This window comes from Gopherus evgoodei, chromosome 7 (assembly GCF_007399415.2).
Source record: "Gopherus evgoodei ecotype Sinaloan lineage chromosome 7, rGopEvg1_v1.p, whole genome shotgun sequence".
NCBI lineage: Eukaryota > Metazoa > Chordata > Testudines > Testudinidae > Gopherus > Gopherus evgoodei.
Window position 1 is genome coordinate 72,283,366 of NC_044328.1, and position 18,876 is coordinate 72,302,241.

Sequence of the window (18,876 nt, forward strand, 5' to 3'; positions counted from 1 at the left end):
TTCTACGGGAGGGCCGCCGGTCCCGCAGAATCCGTGGCAGTTCTGTGGATGATCTGTTGGTCCTGCGCCTTCGGCGTACCCGCTGACAAATTGCCGCCAAAGCCGTGGAACCAGTGGACCTCCCGCAGAAACGCCGTCAAAGGCTTCCTGACTGCTGCCCTCACAGCGACCAGCAGGCCACACCCCCCACAGCTTGCCACCCCAGGCACGTGCTTGCTGCGCTGGTGCCTAGAGCCACCTCTGGAGAAGAGGGGTAGCTAGGGGCTGTGCTCCGGGAGGAGCGTAGCCTAGTGCAGGGAGAGGTAGCTAGGGGCTGTGCAGAGAAGAGGTATAGCTGGGGTGCAGGGAGGGGCTGTGCACGGGAGTGGTGTAGCCGGGGTGCAGGGAGGGGTAGCCAGGGGCTGAGCATGGGAGGGGTGTAACCAGGTGCAGGAAGGGGTAACTGGGGGCTGTGTAACGGGAGGGGTGTAGCCGGGGGCAGGAAGGGGTAGCTGAGAGCAGGGAGCAGTAGCCAGGGGGCTGTGTACTGGGAGAGGTGTAGCCGGGGGCAGGGAGGAATAGCTGGGGGCTGTTGGCTGGGAGGGGTGTAGCCGGGGCCGGGGAGGGGTGGCCAGGGGCTGTGGACCGGGAGGGGTGTAGCCGAGTAGCTGGGAGCTGTGGATCGGCAGGGGTGTAGCCAGGGGCGGCCGAGGGCTGTGGACCAGGAGGATGTAGCCGGGGGCGGGAAGGGGCTGTGTTGGAGGGGCCAGGGAGGGGTGGCCGGAGGCTGTGGACCGGCAGGGTGTAGCCAGGGGCGGGGAGGGATGGCCGGGGGCTGTGGAGCGGGAGGGGTGTAGCCGGGTGCAGGGAGGGGTAGCTGGGGGCTGTGGATCGGCAGAGGTGTAGCCGGAGGCGGGGAGGGGCTGTGTTGGAGGGGGCGGTGCTGCGGCAGGGAAGCCTGGCGCTCATTCCCCAGCTGGCTCAGGCGCGCAGCTCGGCTCCTGGTGGCTGTGCGCTCTGGCCGGGCCATGCCGTCCTACACCGTGACCGTGGCCACCGGCACCCAGTGGTTCGCGGGCACCGACGACTACATCTACCTGAGCCTGGAGGGCACCGCGGGCTGCAGCGAGAGGCACCTGCTGGACAAGCCCTTCTACAACGACTTCGAGAGGGGCGCAGTGAGTGCGCGTCCGCCGGCCCGGCCCCTTCCCCGACCGGCCAGCGCTGTGTCCCGGCCCCGGCCAGCCCAGCCCCCCGCCACTGTGCACAGCCCCGTGTCCCCTTTCCCTTGGGCCAGTCCCCTCCATGTGATTGCCCCCCCTGCTCACACCTAGCCCTGCACCTCCTTTCCCTGGCCAGCCCTGCACCACCCCCAATCCAGCCTTGTGCCCCCTGCCCTGGGACTGCGGCCTCCCCAGCTCTGAGACACCCACCTCTTAGGACTGTGTCCCCAGCTCTGCCCCCTGCCCATGGGATAGTTCCCTGTGAATGCTTCTATTCTCCGGACAGTGGAGGACATTTTACCCATTTATTCCCTTTTTCTCATCTCTTGGAGCACCTGTAAAGGGGGCTTAGGAACCCTGCACTGATGCCTCTTCTCTCTGTCCCACTATTTCCCTGGGAAGGGGATTTGGGTACCCTCACCCCATCACTCTTTTATCCTTCCCCATTGCTTCCCCCTTGGTAGGGTCAGAATCAGGGCAGGCCCCTGCATCTCTCCTTGTCTTGGTGCTCTCAGCAGGAAGGGGACTGGGACACTGGGGTGGGGTGGGCTGGGAGTGCTATGCCCCTACCCTGACACCATCCCTCCCTAATCCCATTCACCCTTCCCACCCCTATGATCTAGAGCAGGGAAGGCACCAGCATCCTACCTACTGCCCACCCCGGCAGGGCTGGGATCTGACTGAGTCAGGAGGTCTTTGGGATGGGATTTGGAGAGAAGGGTGACATGGGTTAGTTCTTGGTGTACCTGGTGCTGCAATGCAGGGAAGACCTGCTCCTAGGTCACTAAAGCAGATGAAGGGGCATGATGATGTTTCCTAGCCCTTCTGAACAAGATTCTCAAGCTGAATAATGGACATGGTTTATTGCCCCATGGGAACTACTTCTAGTAATATCTCCTGAACCAGCAAACCCAAGAATCTAATGTGATCCCCTATGCCTGGGCCAGGGCTTAGAGGAAAGGATTGAGAGTCAGGACTCCTGCATCCCATTCCTTCCTCTGCCATTGGCGCTAGGCATGATGATAAGCGAGTCAGTTTGCCTCAGTTTCCCCAGTCTGTAAAAGGTGTCATAATGCCTCACTGGAGTGTTGTGGTGATTGATTTGTTAAGATTTGCAAAGTGCTTTGAGAGCCTCCATGGAAGGTTAAAGTACTTTCATCTCTTGGTGGGTTTTGTGCTATGACTTTAGTATTAATTGAACGTATTTTAAGTGATTCTTCAGAAAAAAATAAAATGTTTTCTAGATGTGTATTATTTACTCGAGAGGTACCAGAGCTGTGTGTTGAACAGCCAGCATAATTCCAACAGTAAATACATCTATCAACAGATTATTTAATTGGATAAACAATACACAAACTGTATAATTTCGTATTTGGCCCATGTAAATATGGAATTAGTTTGTTTATTGTTCATTCAATTAAATAATCTGTTGATAGATGTTGGAATTATGCTGGCTGTTCAAGACACAGCTCTTGTACCTCTCTTGAGAGGAGTTCAGAGAGAAGAGCCGCTACAAATAGCTATCAGACCTCTAGGTTCTCAAACTTCATTGCACCACGACCCCATGCTGACAACAAAAATTACTTCATGACTCCCAGAAGAGGGACCGAAGCCTGAACCCACCCGAGCCCCACTGCCCAGGGTGCGGGGGACAAAGCCTGAGCCCCACTGCTCTGGACATGAGGGCCAAAGCTGAAGCTCAAGGGCTTCAACCACAGGCAGGGGGCCTGCAACCTGAGCCCCACCACCCAGGGCTGAAGCTCTCAGGTTCTGGCTTCGGCCCTGGATAGTGAGATTCGGGCTTCATCCCCGGGCCCCAGCAAGTCTGAGCCAGCCCTGGTGACCCCGTTCAAAGGGGGTTGTGACCCATTGAGGTCCCGACCCACAGTTTGAGAACCACTGCTCTAGGCCAAGACAAGGGAGCTACCTGCCGAGAGAGATGTTTGAGACGCCTTAAATGGAACTAGGAGAACAGTACAGGGATATTGCACACACTAGGTGCTAGGAAAATGGGGGACTGAAGAACTGGACTGATGTACTTTGTATCCCTATTTCTACAATTCTTTGAGAGTCCTATTCTGTCCTTACCCTCATCTGGCTGGTCACATCCCAGCATCCATGCTGTTGGTTTATTTATTTATTTATTTAAAAAGTCCATATTGTGTTTCATATTAGTAGGCTTCAGTATCTGTTCTACATCCTGTAATGCGGAAATACTAGACTTAGGCCATGTCTACACTTGAAATGCTACAGCGGTGCAGCTGCCGTGTAGACACGATGAAGGTATCCCATTGCTGTAGTTCATCCACCTCAGCAATGGGAGGTGCATTAACTACAGCTGCCGTGAAAACACGATGGAGGTATCCCATTGCTGTAGTTAATCCCCCAGAACAGGGGAGAAATTCTTCCGTCCACCTACCACTGTCTACACCGGTGGTTAGGTTGGCTTAACTGTATCACTCAGTGGGGTGGAAATTTCACACCCCTGAATGATGTAGTGGGTTGACCAAATTTTTTACTGTAGACTTGGCATTAGGCACTTTTGAAAATTGTACCCATGTGATTTAGGAGCCTAAGTCACATTTCCAGCAGTGCCATGGGCACGTAGCAGCTCAGGTCTCATAGAAAGTCAATGGAATTAAATGACTTTCAGTGAGACTTAGACTCCTAAATGCCTGGGCCCCTTTTTAAAATGAAACATAGGCACTTCAGAAAATTGTGTCTTTGTCCTATTTGTATCACATACTCATTTTAATAGGTCGTAAGTTTTCTGGGGCAGAGGCTGCCTGTTTATCACGTCTGTCTAGCACCTAGCAGTGGCTCCCTGTTGTAGGCTTCTGAGTACTACTGAAACAACTTACAGTCCAAACATATTTACTATCTCAAACAGTTTTTAATGATTCATATGACATTATCTGTATCCTGCCATTTTTACAGCATGCATTTACTACATGCTATATTAGAGTAAATATAAACCTATGTTCCTATAGGCAACTATATTGTCAGATCTTTGAATACGATGTGCTCAGGTTTTGTGGTTAAAGTCAACATTTTAATGCAGAATACTGTATATATGCCTAGGCACATGCTGTTAGGCCTGAGAAACACTGCCACAAAGGCTGCAACGCTTACTAGACGTGTTACTCGTAGTGGAAGATTTTCAAAAGGACACACAGAACAAAAATAAACAAAACTGAACTGACACAAAGTCTGTATGTTATGCTTTTCAGTGCAACTGGTGACACCAATCCTGTCCCAGTGTTTTGTTTTGTTTTCCTCACTGGACTCCCCAAAGTAATTTTTCACCCCAAAACAATGCAGTCTTGAACCCAGGCTGCAAAAGAGAACCCATTCAGTTCTCAGAGCAAAACTTCCACAGTATAGTTTGTTAATGCAGAAGGCCTTACCTACTTTTACAGTCCCTTTTCCATAAGTAGGCTAGTTCGATTGTTTCCATTATCCTGATACTTGCTTCCTCTGAATTCATTCAAATCGTGGTTATTGTTGGGTATAATAAACGAAGGCTTGGGCAAGTTCTGTGTAAGGGATTTACATGTCAAATGTTCCATGAGGGGGGGGATATGGAAAGCACAAAGAGATTTGTACAACGAAAGTCTTGATTCTGATATTCATGGGACTTACTCTGAGTATTAGACACAAACTATTTAGAAGCTGGTTTTTATCAAGTTGGTTTTGAGTAAGTTCCTGTTGGTGCAGAGAGATGTTACAGTGAGTGTTGCATAGCACTTCACAGTTCCCCATTTTCTTCTGATTTCCCATTTAAGCCCTGTTTGTCTGTTTGCTGTTGTTAAAAGAAACCCATCTTGCAAGTACTTCGAGAGACAAAACCCAGTTTTCAATCTCAAATTTTTATTTGGGGAGAATTTATCGGTGTCCTTCTCAATGTCCTGGAAAGTTCCCCTCCTTAATCCAGATAGGGTGACCAGACATCCTGATATTTAGGTGTTTGTCCCGCGTCCCAACCAATCTTTGGTCGGGACACAATTTGTCCTGATATTTCGCTCTGCCAGCAGTACTCGGCTTTTTTCTCCTTCTTCTTCTTGCTGCTCTGCCAGCAGCACTTGGCTTTTTTTTTTCTCCATGGACCCCCTTCCCCCCATGTGTCCCAATATTTTCTCCCTTTCATCTGGTCACCCTAAATCCAGAGCAGAGAATTAGAACAGCTGATTACAGACTGCACCTCAACAACTCATCCTAGGTTTTGCAGGAGAACTAGTTGCTTGGACAGGATACTTTGGGTGCTTAGTTTCAAGTTTATTTTCAGCCATATCTGACAGATCCAATAAAACGTTAGTTCTGTACTTTAATTCTGAGTCTTTGTGTATAAAGGCTTCCAGTTCCCTGACTCACAACACTGTTACCAGTACAGACTGGCTGAGAATGACAGCCCCAGCCTGCACAAGAGGAGTAATTGCTATATATCATTTCTGGCCATCTCTGCCACCTCCTAAAGCCCAAATATTAAACACAAAGGAGGGTAATTTTCAAAGAGTACAGTAGGAAGGGCTGCAAACTAATTCTAAAGTCTTGCAGACGATGTCCAGTTAACATGCCAGGTACACCTGAAAATATTGTCAGCTTTTGCGTCCCAGTTTTGTGCACCTAACTTATTGCCCTCTAGCTGGGTAAGTCAGATTTTTAAAAGGTTCCTTGGTAAAGTTTAGTGCTTGAGATTGCAACGCAATCATTGCCCCATCTGTTAAGTTTATCCAAAGTGCATACAAAGAGTTCACATGCAAAAGTAACAATGTGCAGAGAAACTTTGAAAGTTCAAAGTGCTTGTAATTTTTTAGCTCCAAACATTAAAAAATGAGACCACCACCTTACTGGGATGGAGGCCAACAATACAGTTAACATTTGGCCAGGGTGTATGAATGAAGGCTGAAGGAGGAAGAATAAGAGACATGAAGAAGAAATGACTGAGAGGGAGAATGATAGGAAGCAAGAAGAGAAAGAAGCAGATGGCAGAATTGGGCAAATGTGCACGTTTTCAACATTAAGCACATGGCTTCTGGGGAGGCAATGGAACTACTCCATGTGCTTAAAGTTAAGCACACATCTTGCAAAATTGGGGCCCAAGTCAAGACTTACTTGTCTGTGAGATGTGGTGGGCCTACAATAAGAAGTGATCTTGAAAGGTAAATATTTACTCTGGTTTGACATACTTGAAGTATATTGCTGAACTACTTGCTCCTCCAAGTATACTAAAAAGCTAACCGTGTACCTGTAGAAAACTATTGTAGATACATCAGAGTGGATAAAAAGTGATGATTTAAAATATAATAAAAAGTTTTTAATTTATATTGGATTTTTTTGTTTAAATCAGTCTTTTTATTTTGTTTAAATTATACTATGTTTTTCTTTTTAAAAATCTATTTAAAATGAAATCTGAATTTAATACAAAGTATGCTAAGGCCTACATTTATAATCACTTAAACCATTTAAATAAAAAATAAATATGTTGAATCCGTGAGCCTCTAAAAAAACTTTGAGTTAAAGGCTGCTTTCTGTATAAAGAAAGAATCATCTTATCATAGGGTTAGAAGGGACCGCAAGGGTCATCTAGTCTAATCTGCTGCCAAGATGCAGGAGTTATGTCTAAACCATCCAAGACAGATGGCTGCCCAGCCTCCTTTTGAAAACCTCCGGTGAAGGAGCTTCCACAGCCTCCCTAGGCAGTTTGCTCACATGGCATGTATTCTGTCCTTTTGATCATCCTTGTCGCTCGCCTCTGTATTGTTTCCAGTTTCTCTTCATCCTTTCTATACAGCAGTACTCCAGCCAAAGCCTAACCAGTGCCAAGAAGAGCGGTTCTGGTCACAAGCTTTTGCTTTGCAGGGTACTTTGGGCGTTTTTTGGTAACAGTCATTTACACTGGTGTACACACACACATACACACACCGAGGCCTTTATTTTAAATACCACGATGCATTTGTACTTTACGTTTGGACCCAATACACATGAGGTGGTATAACAACCCCTCTTGAGGTAGTAAAAACCCCTCAGCACCGATGCATACCTGATGCATTTTCCTATGCATTAACCTTATTGGCCAACCAAGCACTTTCCCTGTACTGCTTCAAACTAACCTTGTTGGGGGTGGCAAAACCGTTCCCCGATACCACCCTGCATTTGATCGTACTGCACAGTCAATAAGTTTAGATGGCGTGAGCCCAACAGGGACAGACATTCTTACGAACAGTCCTCCTCCGACACCCCAATAGAGATTTCAAAAGGTCTCTTACCTCTATTGTGGCGCCATGGGGTTCGAAGGGAAACGATCCATAGCAGCCATCTGTGGGTCTGTGGGCGTTGCCATCCCGGACAAGCCCCCAAATTGTTGGAGAAAAACGTAGTTTTTACTTTTTGTTTGGGTGCAGCAGAGTTAGATAATTTATTATTTTCTAAGCCATTGCAATTGAGGGAGGGAGTGCCCTAGGACACAGGGTCGCCCCAGTCCTGGACAGGTCTCTCAACAGGTAAACAATTTCGGCAAGCATTTATACTTTTGTTACAGACAATAATAAGCAACAGCTGCATTTTGTTTATACATAGGTTATTTTGATATTTTGTTTTTTTTTACTTAAGAGACTTTAGTCTACATTTTGTATTATTTACATATTATTTACACAAGGTCAAAACAACTTTTTACACATTTTTTTTCACTTGCTTTACACAATTTTTGCTTTTATAGATTTTTGTATTATTAGGGTTATAGTTAGCTTAACTTTTGCTGACAGGGACTGTCATGCATTAAGATCTCCTACAAATCTGTGTCAGTTCTTTCTTTACTTCCACATTTCCCATGACTTGCACGCTATGCCTCTGTTAATGCAACCCAAAATTGCATTTGCTTTTTTTTTTTTTTTTTTGCAACAACATTGCATTGTTAACTCATGTTGAGGTTCTGATCCACCACAACGCCCAGATCCCTCTCAACAGTGCTGCTGCCAGGCCAGTTATCTCCCATTCTGTGTTTGTGCATTTGGTTTTTCTTTTCTAAGTGAAGCATCTTACATTTGTTTTCTTGAATTTCATTTTGCTGTCTATAGCCCAGTTCTCCAATGTATCAAGATCCCTCTGAATCTTAGCTCTATCCTCCAAAGTGTTGGCAACCCCAGTCTAGCTTTGAGTCATCTGCAAACGTGATCAGTATGCTCTCTAACTACACTTAGATCAAACAACACTGGACCCAGAACAGAATCCTGTAGAACCACATTTGACATCTTCCAGTCTGAAAAAATAGGTCATGTACTGTATTAAGGACTTGTTTTGTTCAATAAAAATAAATGTTATATGATGTTTTGTGTTTTTAATTAAATACCAGTTGCCGCTATAATGCTGCTTGACGCAAATCTTGATCAAAAAATTAATTATCTAGTAAATAAGCAAGATATCATTCACCATTTTCTAACATACTAAAACATACAATTAATTAATAAGAATTTGAAAATATTAAGCTATATAATTGCTTAAATAAATGTATATAGTTATAGTGTACCATCTTAGGTTGTAAAAAGATGTACCAAATCTAGGGTAAAGGATCTATTTAGTTGTAAATCAACATATTAATGATTCTGTCAGCCAATGAGAATGCACCTTTCTTTAGAAAATAACTTATTTACAAATGGTAAAGTTGGTGATAATTGCTGATTTAAATCAAAGTTTTCCAGTTGGTGATTTAAATCTCAATTTAAATCAATGCACCCTGAGATACATTTTCAAAACGTACATGAAAAGATGAAAAAAACTGAGGTCTATTTAGGCTAACTGGGCAGCCTTTTTCTATTACTTGGACTTGTGAAATATAAATGTATTTTAGAGCTCTAGGTTTTCCATCAGCTGAATGAGTTTGTGCCAATGATTAAATCATGGTTGTGTTATTTTGATTGTAACTGTTTGTTGGATCTTAGTGACATTGTTCTGTAATATTTTAAATCTATGATCCATTTATTCTCTGTTTCATGTTGATAATGAAAGTAGATCAATTCCTGACTTTGTCGCAGTCTTCCTGTTAGCAGCTGGAAATGCCACATATTCTCTGTGTGCCTCAGTTCCCCACAATCCTTAAAATGTGGATGATAATAATGCTCTTTGCCTCCCACGCTTAGTCTTATCCACTTGGTCTGCAAGTTGCCTGCATGGGTATGTTTGACCTTTGAGCTGGAAGGGTAGCTCCAGTTTAAGGAGGCGTGTCCATGTTGACTCTGATTGAATTAGTGGGCTAAAATTAGAGTGCAGCCATGGTGGCACGAGGGGCTAGCTGCCCTGTGTATGTACCCATCTGAGATGGTAGGCATGTCCTCAGGGTGGCCAGCCTCACTCACAGTGCCACGGCTACACTATTTTTAGCACACTAGTTTGATCAGAGCTGACACAGGTAAGTCTCCTTGAGGTGAAATTTACACCTCCAGCTTGAAGAGGGGACGTATCCTATTGTCTTTGTAGAGTGCCCAGTACAATGGGGCCTTGATCGCAACTTGGACCTCTTGGTGGCTGTGTAACACCAGCAGTAATGTTAAATATCAGCAGTAATAATCATCATAATAAAAACCCCTCGCTTGTACTCTCACCGTTACTTTTGCCACAAGCTGGGAATGGGTGACGGGATGGATCACTTGATGATTACCTGTTCTGTTCATTTCCTTTGGGGCACCTGGCATTGGCCACTGTCGGAAGACAGGATACTGGGCTAGATGGACCTTTGCTCTGACCCAGTATGGCTGTTCTTATGTACTGAATGGTGCTGGGGGGTGGAGAGGGATTTCTTTATTTCCAGGCAGGGCACCGATGTGGGAAAGGAGAAGTGGAATTCTTATTAGCAAAACCCTACTTGGATTTATAAACTGAAACCCTTCTATTAGTATCTGTGTTGCTTGAACACGCCAGGTAGGTCTAGGGCTGATGAATGTGCCATATACCTCCAGATACCCCTTGCCAAGTCCATTTAAGGAGAACATGCCTGCAGAACATGCTAATTAGTACACACTAACTGAGTGTGCCAAGAACATGACAGGTCCATTCATGTAGTACATACCAGTTGGCTGAGTTGGGTTCTTCTAGGTAGAACTGCAATGCAGTTATGTTTAGTATGTTACATGATAATATTGGGAAGGCATTCATGTATTTGAATTCCCTTTTATGATGTGTGTAGCAGTAACTAAACTGGTTCTGGTGCACACTGAAGTTCACATGGGTTGGAGATTGTCCTGTTGAATGTTAGTTGCCCTCAGCCACGTTCTTCCAAACACCACAGAACCATGCTGAGATGGAAGAAGAAAAATATGTGAGCAATTCCATGAAGCTGTTTATAGACATGAATGGGTCAAGCTGGAAACAGGCTGCCAAGCATTGGAAGCCGTATTATAGAAACCACTGTGTGTATCATGGTCTGGACTACAGAAAATTGTCATGATATTTCAAAAGTACCCACTAGATGTGAAATACAGGCCCAGTCAGGAGCTTCTTCTAGCAGATATGCTTTCATGAATGCCTATGGAGAAAACTGGGAGCCGCAGAAAGAGGAGTATGAAGTAGAAACGAGTCAAGCATTGTCATTTCTGACAGAAAAATTGAAAAGTGCAGAGGAGAAACATTTTGCATCCTGGTACCTTCAGTTCCAAGATGTGACCCAGAATCCTTGGCACAGGTTGACCAATAAAGAAGAGAGGTCTTGTGTTGGGGTTAGAAAATGCAGGGATGCAGCTGTTTTTTAACTGAAAAGTGAGAAGTTTGGCTGAGACATAAGCAAAAATCAGAAGGGCACTGGAAGGCAGTTGCCCTGGGAGGGTGGGACATGGCCTGGCTAGGAATACAGTGGAGGGGTGCCTGCAGTCTGCTACTGCCACAGCTGGGCACAAATAGTGGCTGTTTTAGAAGGATTCTTGTAGAGCTTGGAGGAGTCTTAAAACGCGATTCAGTCTGCACATCAGTAGTTACAGCAGGAGGTGGTAGGGCGGGGAATATGGAGTTAGACATTCTATCAGATGAGTCAGTAATACAGGAATGCACTTGGTGATGTGGCTCAAGGGCCATTTCTGTCCTGTTGAGGAGATGCTGTCGCTCATGGGGGAAAATAACGGGCACAACTTACAGATCATGGCCCCACTGAGCTCTGTAGCTAAGCTCACATTGACTTCAGTGGGAGCAGGATTGTGCCCGCTGCCTGTTAAATACACGTGGGTTTGAGTCTCCTCCTGATGTGACCATTGGCTTAAGCAGAGACACCTTGGGCCTGATTTTTGGACTTGCCGTGCACTGCACCTTCTGTTGCCTTGGCTGGAGTGGTGAGGGCTTGATGCTAGCTGAAAACCAGGGCCCTGGTATCTCAGAAATCAAGGCATCCAGTATCCGTGTCCAGCTTTGAAAATTTGAGCCTCGCTATCTAGCAGCTGTTGGATCCAGAGGTGCTGCAAGCTATGGATGCAGATCTGTATCCAAACTTCCCCACAGATTGGGAGAGCTGGGTTTGGTTCGGGCTTAGCTGTAGTTCACATTTCATTTTCTTTTTTCTTTTTTGTAACTTGCAGTGCATTCCCTGTTGTGTTTATCTAAGCAGAATGGCTGCTGGCTGACATATTGGGGAGCATACTGACTCATTCTCTCCAAACCAATGTCTTTCTGTGCCCTATGGGAGACAGCATTAGGTGGAGGTGACTCCACCTGTGGACCATCTCCTGTCGGGTGCTCTCATGGCCTACATACTGAATATGCACAGGCTATTCGTGTATCTTTTGGACTGTGACCTCTTTGAGGGGCAGGGACAGTCTGTATGTTCATCTTACACCAGGCCAGGCATGTCACTGGTGCTGAAATAATTATGATCAGTGCTTGCAGTTCCTCTACCATGTACCTCAGATGCAGGGCAGACACCTCCAGCCCCAGCCCTGGACAGCCTCAAGGCCGCTGTCATCTTTTCCTAGTCTGAGTGCCCAATTTAAATTAGCTCTGTTTTCCCATTGGTGAAGATAATCCATGTTCCTCAGAAGCAGCAGCACTTTCTAAGCTCATCTGGCTCTGGCCACTGTCAGAGCCAGGTCTTGCCCTCTAGCACCTCCAGAGTGAAGGAATAGTCAGACCTATCTCTGAAACCTGCTCCAACAGGTCTTCTAAGAACCACTTCAGGGAACAGCTTGAAAGCCAAGACAGTGTCACTGTCTTCTAGTGGGTTGGTTTAAAGGAGTTTTTAATTGTGAGGGAGATTGTCAGGAGGGAAGGTGAAATAACTCAAGATATATAGCTTGATTAAATTAGGCTGGGGCTATCAAGCAGGAGGATAGGGAGGGGAGGTGATAAACAGCTATTTTATGGTCTTCACATGGAGAGTGGAACTGCTGGGATGGGAGCAGGAGGATAACTAGCAATAGTGGAATGCAATTAAGGAAAGGGAACGTTAAGCTGAATATCAGGAGGCATTTCCTGTTCATGAGATTTTTTCACCCTTCAAAATAATGTCCAAAACTTGATTGGGCAAAACACTTGTGCATGCACTGGAGAGAACCATTTTGCAGGGCTTAAAAACATTCTCTCTCATCTCTAACTTCTGAGTTCCTTATAACTAGGGCCCTACCAAATTCATGTATTGCAACCTCCCTACAATAACCTTGCAATTCCCTCCTCCCCCAGTTACTATCTGGTGGCTGCATGGAGTGGATTGTAGAGGAAGTTGGGGCTCTCAGCCTCGTTCCTTGTGGACAAATGTCCTCGTTACAAAACTGCTGTCGCAACTGGTATCCATAAAATGTCTGTCTACATTTTCTTCACTTTTCTGACTTGATTTTTGTGACTTAGCCGTAACCTATAAAATAATGAGAGGGCTTGAGTCAAATGACCTCATATTGACAGGAAGTGTTAATAAAAAATGTACCTGAAAAGAACAAGCAGCGAGTGGTTTTTAGCAGAGGGGGAGGGCTGAATGACAGGGCATATACATGCAGCATCATTTCAGATGGTACTAAACTTAGTGAAGGAAGAGGTGCAGTTCATGTTGGTTTCTAAGTATACTGAAAATGTTCAAAACCACAAACCAGGGAAGTTTCATTTTGCAGCCACATCAAGCAACAAATTTAAACAAAAAGAGTGTGATTCCAAAACTGCCTAACAATTTCTCACCCAGGCTTGTCTTTGTGGTAATGCTCTGTCTTAACAAGAACATAACTTCTTCTGGGGGGGGTCATGGGAACAGATTGGGCTCTTGCTTCTAATCCCATGGCGGTCCTAGCCAGTTCAGCTTAGCCGTGGCAAGGGGCCTGTTGTCCTGCTCTAGCTTTTTTGCCGCCCCAAGCACGGCAGTCAGGCTGCCTCCGGCAGCTTGCCCGCGGGAGGTCCCCAGTCCCACAGGTTCGGTGTACCTGCCGTCGAATCCGCGGAACCAGCGGACCTCCCGCAGGCAAGCCACCAAAGGCAGGGACTGGCAGGACGCCCCCCCGCAGCTTGCCACCCCAGGCACACACTTGGAGCACTGGTGCCTGGAGCCACTGCTGGCAGCCATTTACACTAGTGCAAAGGGAGTGTCAGATGCTCCCATTCTGACTCGCCAAACATGAAAGCATGACTGTTTATCTCAGCTGAGCTATAAAAGCAAACAGAGGCATTTTTAATGACTGGTATTCCAGTAGTGCCTAGAGACTCTGAGATCAGAGCCCCAATGTGCTAGGCACGGTACATACATAGAATAAGACACAGTCCTCACCCTAAAGAGCTTACCTTCTAAACAGACAAGGCAGACAAGGGTTGGGAAAAAGGGAAGGAGTGTTATCCCCATTTAACACCTGGAGAACTGAGGCACACAGATGTTAAGTGACTTGCCCAAGGACCTGCACTAACTCTATAGCAGAGCTGGACAATGACCCTAGATCTGATTTCCAGTGCAGTGCCTTAATCCCCAAAACAACCGTTCTCTCAGTTTGCATGACTAGGTGCAGAAGGGTGGACTTGCTGCTGGAGCACCCCTATGGCTGGGCGTGGCCACTATCTGCTTCCTAGTGCCCCCTCTGTCACAGTTGCCTCGTCTTGTGACTTGGCCTGACGGCTCATCACAATCGCTCCTACCCCTCCCTGGGTAACAGAAAGTCCAACAAATACAAGTGTCCAATCCCTCCGTTTGGTCTGCTACTTTGATTCTGGGCCCAGTGGTCTGTAACACCCTTTCTTAGGGCTTCCAGGAATCTGTATCCCCTTCTGAGGGACTTCACACCCCTTGCCAGTTCCTGATAGGGGAACTCAGGCCTGCCCTCTACCCTAGGTTTGGTTCAGGACAGGCAGTCAGGGATCACTCTGCTAGTCTCCTTCCTGCCACCTCCCTGGGCATCCTCCTATCAACCAAGCCTTTCCCTGGACTTTCTCCTTGCCCTGAAAGAGCCTTCCTCTCTAGGCTGACCTTTCTTTCAGGGCTGGGACATGCAGGGCTCTGCCCTGGAATCTCCCAACAAAATCCCAAACCAAAAATACCAGTTTAGACTAGCTTCTGCCCTCCTCAAGCTTGACTGGTCATCCCTTACATCTTCTCAGCCCCATTCTTCAATGGACGCCTCTTGGGTGCGCTCTCTGGAAGTCCAGATCCTGCACTTTTATCAGGGTTCCTCTCACTAGAGCTGCTCCCTCCAGCCAAGTGGCTGCTCCATGTCTCTCCTGGCCTCCTGCCAGATATCTCTGCCTAGGAAAGGATCTCAGGTCAAACTCTCCCCCCTGGGCTTTCTCCTGAGTTCTCCATTCTCTCATCCCAGAGAGTGACTGCAAAGTTTCTTCCAATAGCCCCCACTGCTCTAGACTTCCTGTCTTTATAGTAACCACCCAGCTCCTCTCCCAGCTGGGACTCATATTTAATTTAGCCTGGCTCACCCTCCAGGTGCAGCCAGGTGGGTTAATTGGTCTCTCAGGCCCACTTTAACACTTATAAAGCCAGGATGGGATATATATCCCATCAGTCTACCTCAGGTGTACTCAAACTTCATTGCACCGCGACCCCATTCTGACAATTACTGCATGACCCCAGGAGGGAGGACTGAAGTCTGAGCCTGCCCAAATCTCACCACCAGGGCATGGGAGGAGGGTAAAGCCAAAGTCTGAGGGCTTCAGCCCAGGGTGGGTGGGCTGTAACCTGAGCCCAGCCATCCAGGGCTTAACCCCTCGGACTCAGGCTTTGGCCCCGGATCCCAGCAAGTCTAAGGTAGCCTTGGTGACCCCATTTAAAATGGATTGTGACCTACTTTAGGTTCCCAATCGTTCTTTTCTGGGATGCAGTTGGAGTAGTTATGAATAATTTTGTAGCAGTAGGTTTGTTCAGCAATCATAAATGAATCAAAGCATTATCAAGTCCCCAACACAAAAATGTCACCCTTTCCATATTTCTAGGATATCTGTAAATGGCTTGTTCTTAGATATTCTCCTACCCATCCATTTGTTTATTTGCTGTCTGAAAATATCCCTTCATTTTTTTCCCCTTTGCAAACAAGAGGTTCCATTTGGAGCTGGTGTGCTTTCTGTGTGTTCAGCCGGCCACAGACCATTCTTCTTCTCCACAGGTCGACTCTTATGATGTGACTGTGGCAGAAGACCTGGGAGAAATCCAGCTGCTAAAAATTGAGAAGCGAAAGTACTGGTTTCATGACGACTGGTACCTCAGGTACATCACTGTGAAAACGCCAGTAGGTGACCATCTGGAATTCCCATGTTACAGATGGATTACAGAGGATAAAGAGATTGTCCTCCGAGATGGAAGAGGTGAGCTCCATGAGAGAACTACTAACCCCTAGACGGGCGTGCTCAGGAATTTAAATTTCACTGCTTTTGGGGGGAGCATGTTCTATGTCCTTGTTGTGGCCCTAGAGTTGGAGGATCTATCCTGCCCTGGGGCCAGAGGAATTCTATGCCCCTGCTGATTACTGGGGGGGACCCGTGCCCCTACTCCCCCTCCTTGTGCTCACCCCTGCCCCTAGAGCAATGAGGACTCCCCCTATCTTCCCTCTCCTTCCAGAGGCACCCAAACCCTCCCTCCAACTCCAGTTTCTTCTCACCCACCTGCAAACCTACCACACCCCTTGTGGGATAGATGCTCCCAGCTGACTGTGACCTCAGTGCTGGTTTATGAACTGTCCACTGGGTCTCGCACAGGGAAACGAGTTGGGTTACTTTGAGGACACGTGCTAAGGAGATTTTTTTTCAGCAGTGGAGATGGTCAGGATACTGTTCCTAAATTGCAGGCTGGCCTCAGTGCTCAATTTCCAGCTGATCCGTTGCCTGAAAGCCTGTCTAGTCCTTGGCCGAGCATCCCCTGGCTGCCTAACCTTGAGACTCTAAAATATAGCAGTTTTCCAAGTATTATCCACTTGTAAATGGTCCCGTTTTCTAAAATCCAGGAAAAGGCAGCTTGGAATGAAATTCCAGTTCAGAGAGCATTAGGGCTGGCTGGGAAGTAGAATTCAGCTAAGGTGTTTCATCCTGCAAGAGCCAGGAACAGGCTGATGGTGTGAAATGTGTCAGAGATAGTTGAGATGTGCCGAGAAAAGTGCCCTAGCACTTGTGTACTACCCCTGGGTTTTAACTGGCTCTGGTTACCCACTGCCAATACAGTACCATGGCCAAAAACAGTCACTTCATTGGCTGCATAATCCAGCTGCTCACAACTGTGCCTTTGTGGCAATTAAGTGTGACTGCTGCAATATGCTATAGTGTGCACCATTAAAAATGTTGATCTAGTGCCAGTAGATATGGGTTGGGAACCAAGAGTTTAACCAGTTTTGCTGTATTCAGGTCATTGGCTGCCTAATTAGACATGCAGCCCTAAGGAGTTTGCTTTCCAGTGGTTAAGGCCTTTAATAGTCGGGTGCCAACTTTTTTTCTCAGCTTCTGGCTCCCTCACTGATCTCTCCACCTGTAGGGTATTTGGAGGGGCAGGAGAGGGATTCTCCATAACTTGCCTTGGCTTTATTTCAACCCCTGCTTTCAAGAGAGGAAGGCGGTGTGTGGATTTCAGTTTGTGAAGAAGTAAAGCAAGATCCTGCCAGTAGCTTAACCAAACTGCCAGCCAGCCCAGACTGCATTGTCTACTATCAGCCCTGTTCCATCTGCCGTTTCTACCTCTGAACCTTAAACAAACATTTCCTGAAAATCCCTAATGGCTTTATTTGCATTCTCTTTTGTGTATGTAAAGTGGGTCAGGTCTTGTCCATCACTTTTCCTTGTGGGTTCTCCTGTTAGCTGCTCTTTCTCTTCTGTTCCCCATCCTTTCTAAGGAAGTCTCTGTTTCATTCAGTAACATCAGGGCCACATGTTCAGACCATCAAGCCATCAGTTTTGGAAAGCCTCTCTCTTTCTTCTGATCCCGAAGCTACCAGCATGGAACTTGGCATGGAAGAAACACTTGTTCTTGCAGTGTAAGAACAGAGAGTCTGAACCTAGGAGAGGGATGTCAAGATATTTACAAGAGTCAGCATCCTTCAGCAGAGAAGATTTAACAAGGCTGTATCTTCCCTGATCATTTGTCGCTCCTCAACCTTAATCAACCTCCTCCCTGTACTGAGGGGACTTGGGTTAAAGTGGTGGTCTCAGAATCCAGGGATCCCAGGTTCAACTCTTACTGGGGCCTGCATTGCAATCTCTGCCTCATACTCTCCTCACTGGTTCTTCCTCAGTTGCTTGTCACTCTTCAGCCTTAACCAGCCTCCTTCCTGTACAGAGTGGGCCTGTCTGCCTAGCACAGCAGATGAATATTCCACTGTAGTCTGATGTGTAAAAGTTATTCTTAGAGACACTATCCATGGCTGCAGGGCAGCAATTCTGAGGATGAAAACAACCCTTTTGCTGTTCAGACCCATTGTATTTCATTGGGCGGGGGGAAAACTGTCTGCCCAAGGTACAAGGGAGAACTGCAACTGATTTGCTACAACACATAGTAAGAGAACTCAGATAATGACAGACACCGAATCCTTATGTTCCATTACCCAGCTGGAGGATTAGACAGTGAACAGAAAAGAAACCTCATAGCACTGTTTCTTCATTTTTTCACAGCAAAGCTGCACCGAGATGACAAGACTCAGATCCTCAAGCAGCACAGACGCAAAGAACTTGAAGAACGGCAAAAAATGTATCGGTGAGTTTCCTTTAACCGTCCTGCTTTGTGATGTCAACTGCCCAGGGAGGCCTAGTTCTGTGCCTAGCAGGTGAGTGTCTGGTGACTAGCACCTGTTTGTAAACAGGATCTGAATGAGCTAGTGGTGAATAGAGGGGAAAGAGTTCAGGAGCAGTCTGTATTTTCATGGACATGCCTACTCTGCATAGGTGTTCCACAAACAGAGTTTCTTTGCCCAAGTGATCGGTTTTGGCTGGTCTGGAGTAATGAAATGTTGTTACCTTTATTGTATGAATAAAGGACAGAATAACTGTACTTAACCTGTCCTGATTGAGGGGGTCACCCTAACCCAAACCTAATTGGGAGGTAGGGATGCCAAATCCCAATGAGAGCCAAGGTAAGGAGGATGATAGGTGTTTTTGTTTCTTGCCTAAAAGAGTCCTAGATATTTGATTCTACTCCCCTTTCCAGTGATTAAAGACAGAGCTGACTGGACTCAGCTGAGATCTTTGTTTCTGTTCAGTGATTATTAGAACTGAACTCAGTGATGAGCATGTTTTGGGGCTAAGCTGTAGAACTGGCATG

General features: G+C 46.6%; 1 protein-coding gene across 2 annotated transcripts in view; it reads left to right on the forward strand.

Moving 5' to 3' along the window:
• The first annotated feature begins 941 nt into the window (after positions 1-941).
• ALOX5 (arachidonate 5-lipoxygenase) overlaps positions 942-18,876 on the forward strand; it is a 52,961-nt gene continuing 35,026 nt past the window's right edge. The window contains exons 1-3 of one of the 2 annotated variants that reach the window (XM_030570505.1): positions 942-1,157; positions 15,746-15,944; positions 18,231-18,312. In XM_030570505.1, coding sequence (XP_030426365.1) covers positions 1,008-1,157; positions 15,746-15,944; positions 18,231-18,312 — 431 coding nt within the window. In that variant the 5' untranslated portion in view covers positions 942-1,007. Of the gene's footprint in view, positions 1,158-15,745; positions 15,945-18,022; positions 18,115-18,230; positions 18,313-18,876 lie in introns of those variants that run through there. The other variant, XM_030570506.1, reaches the window with a different exon arrangement.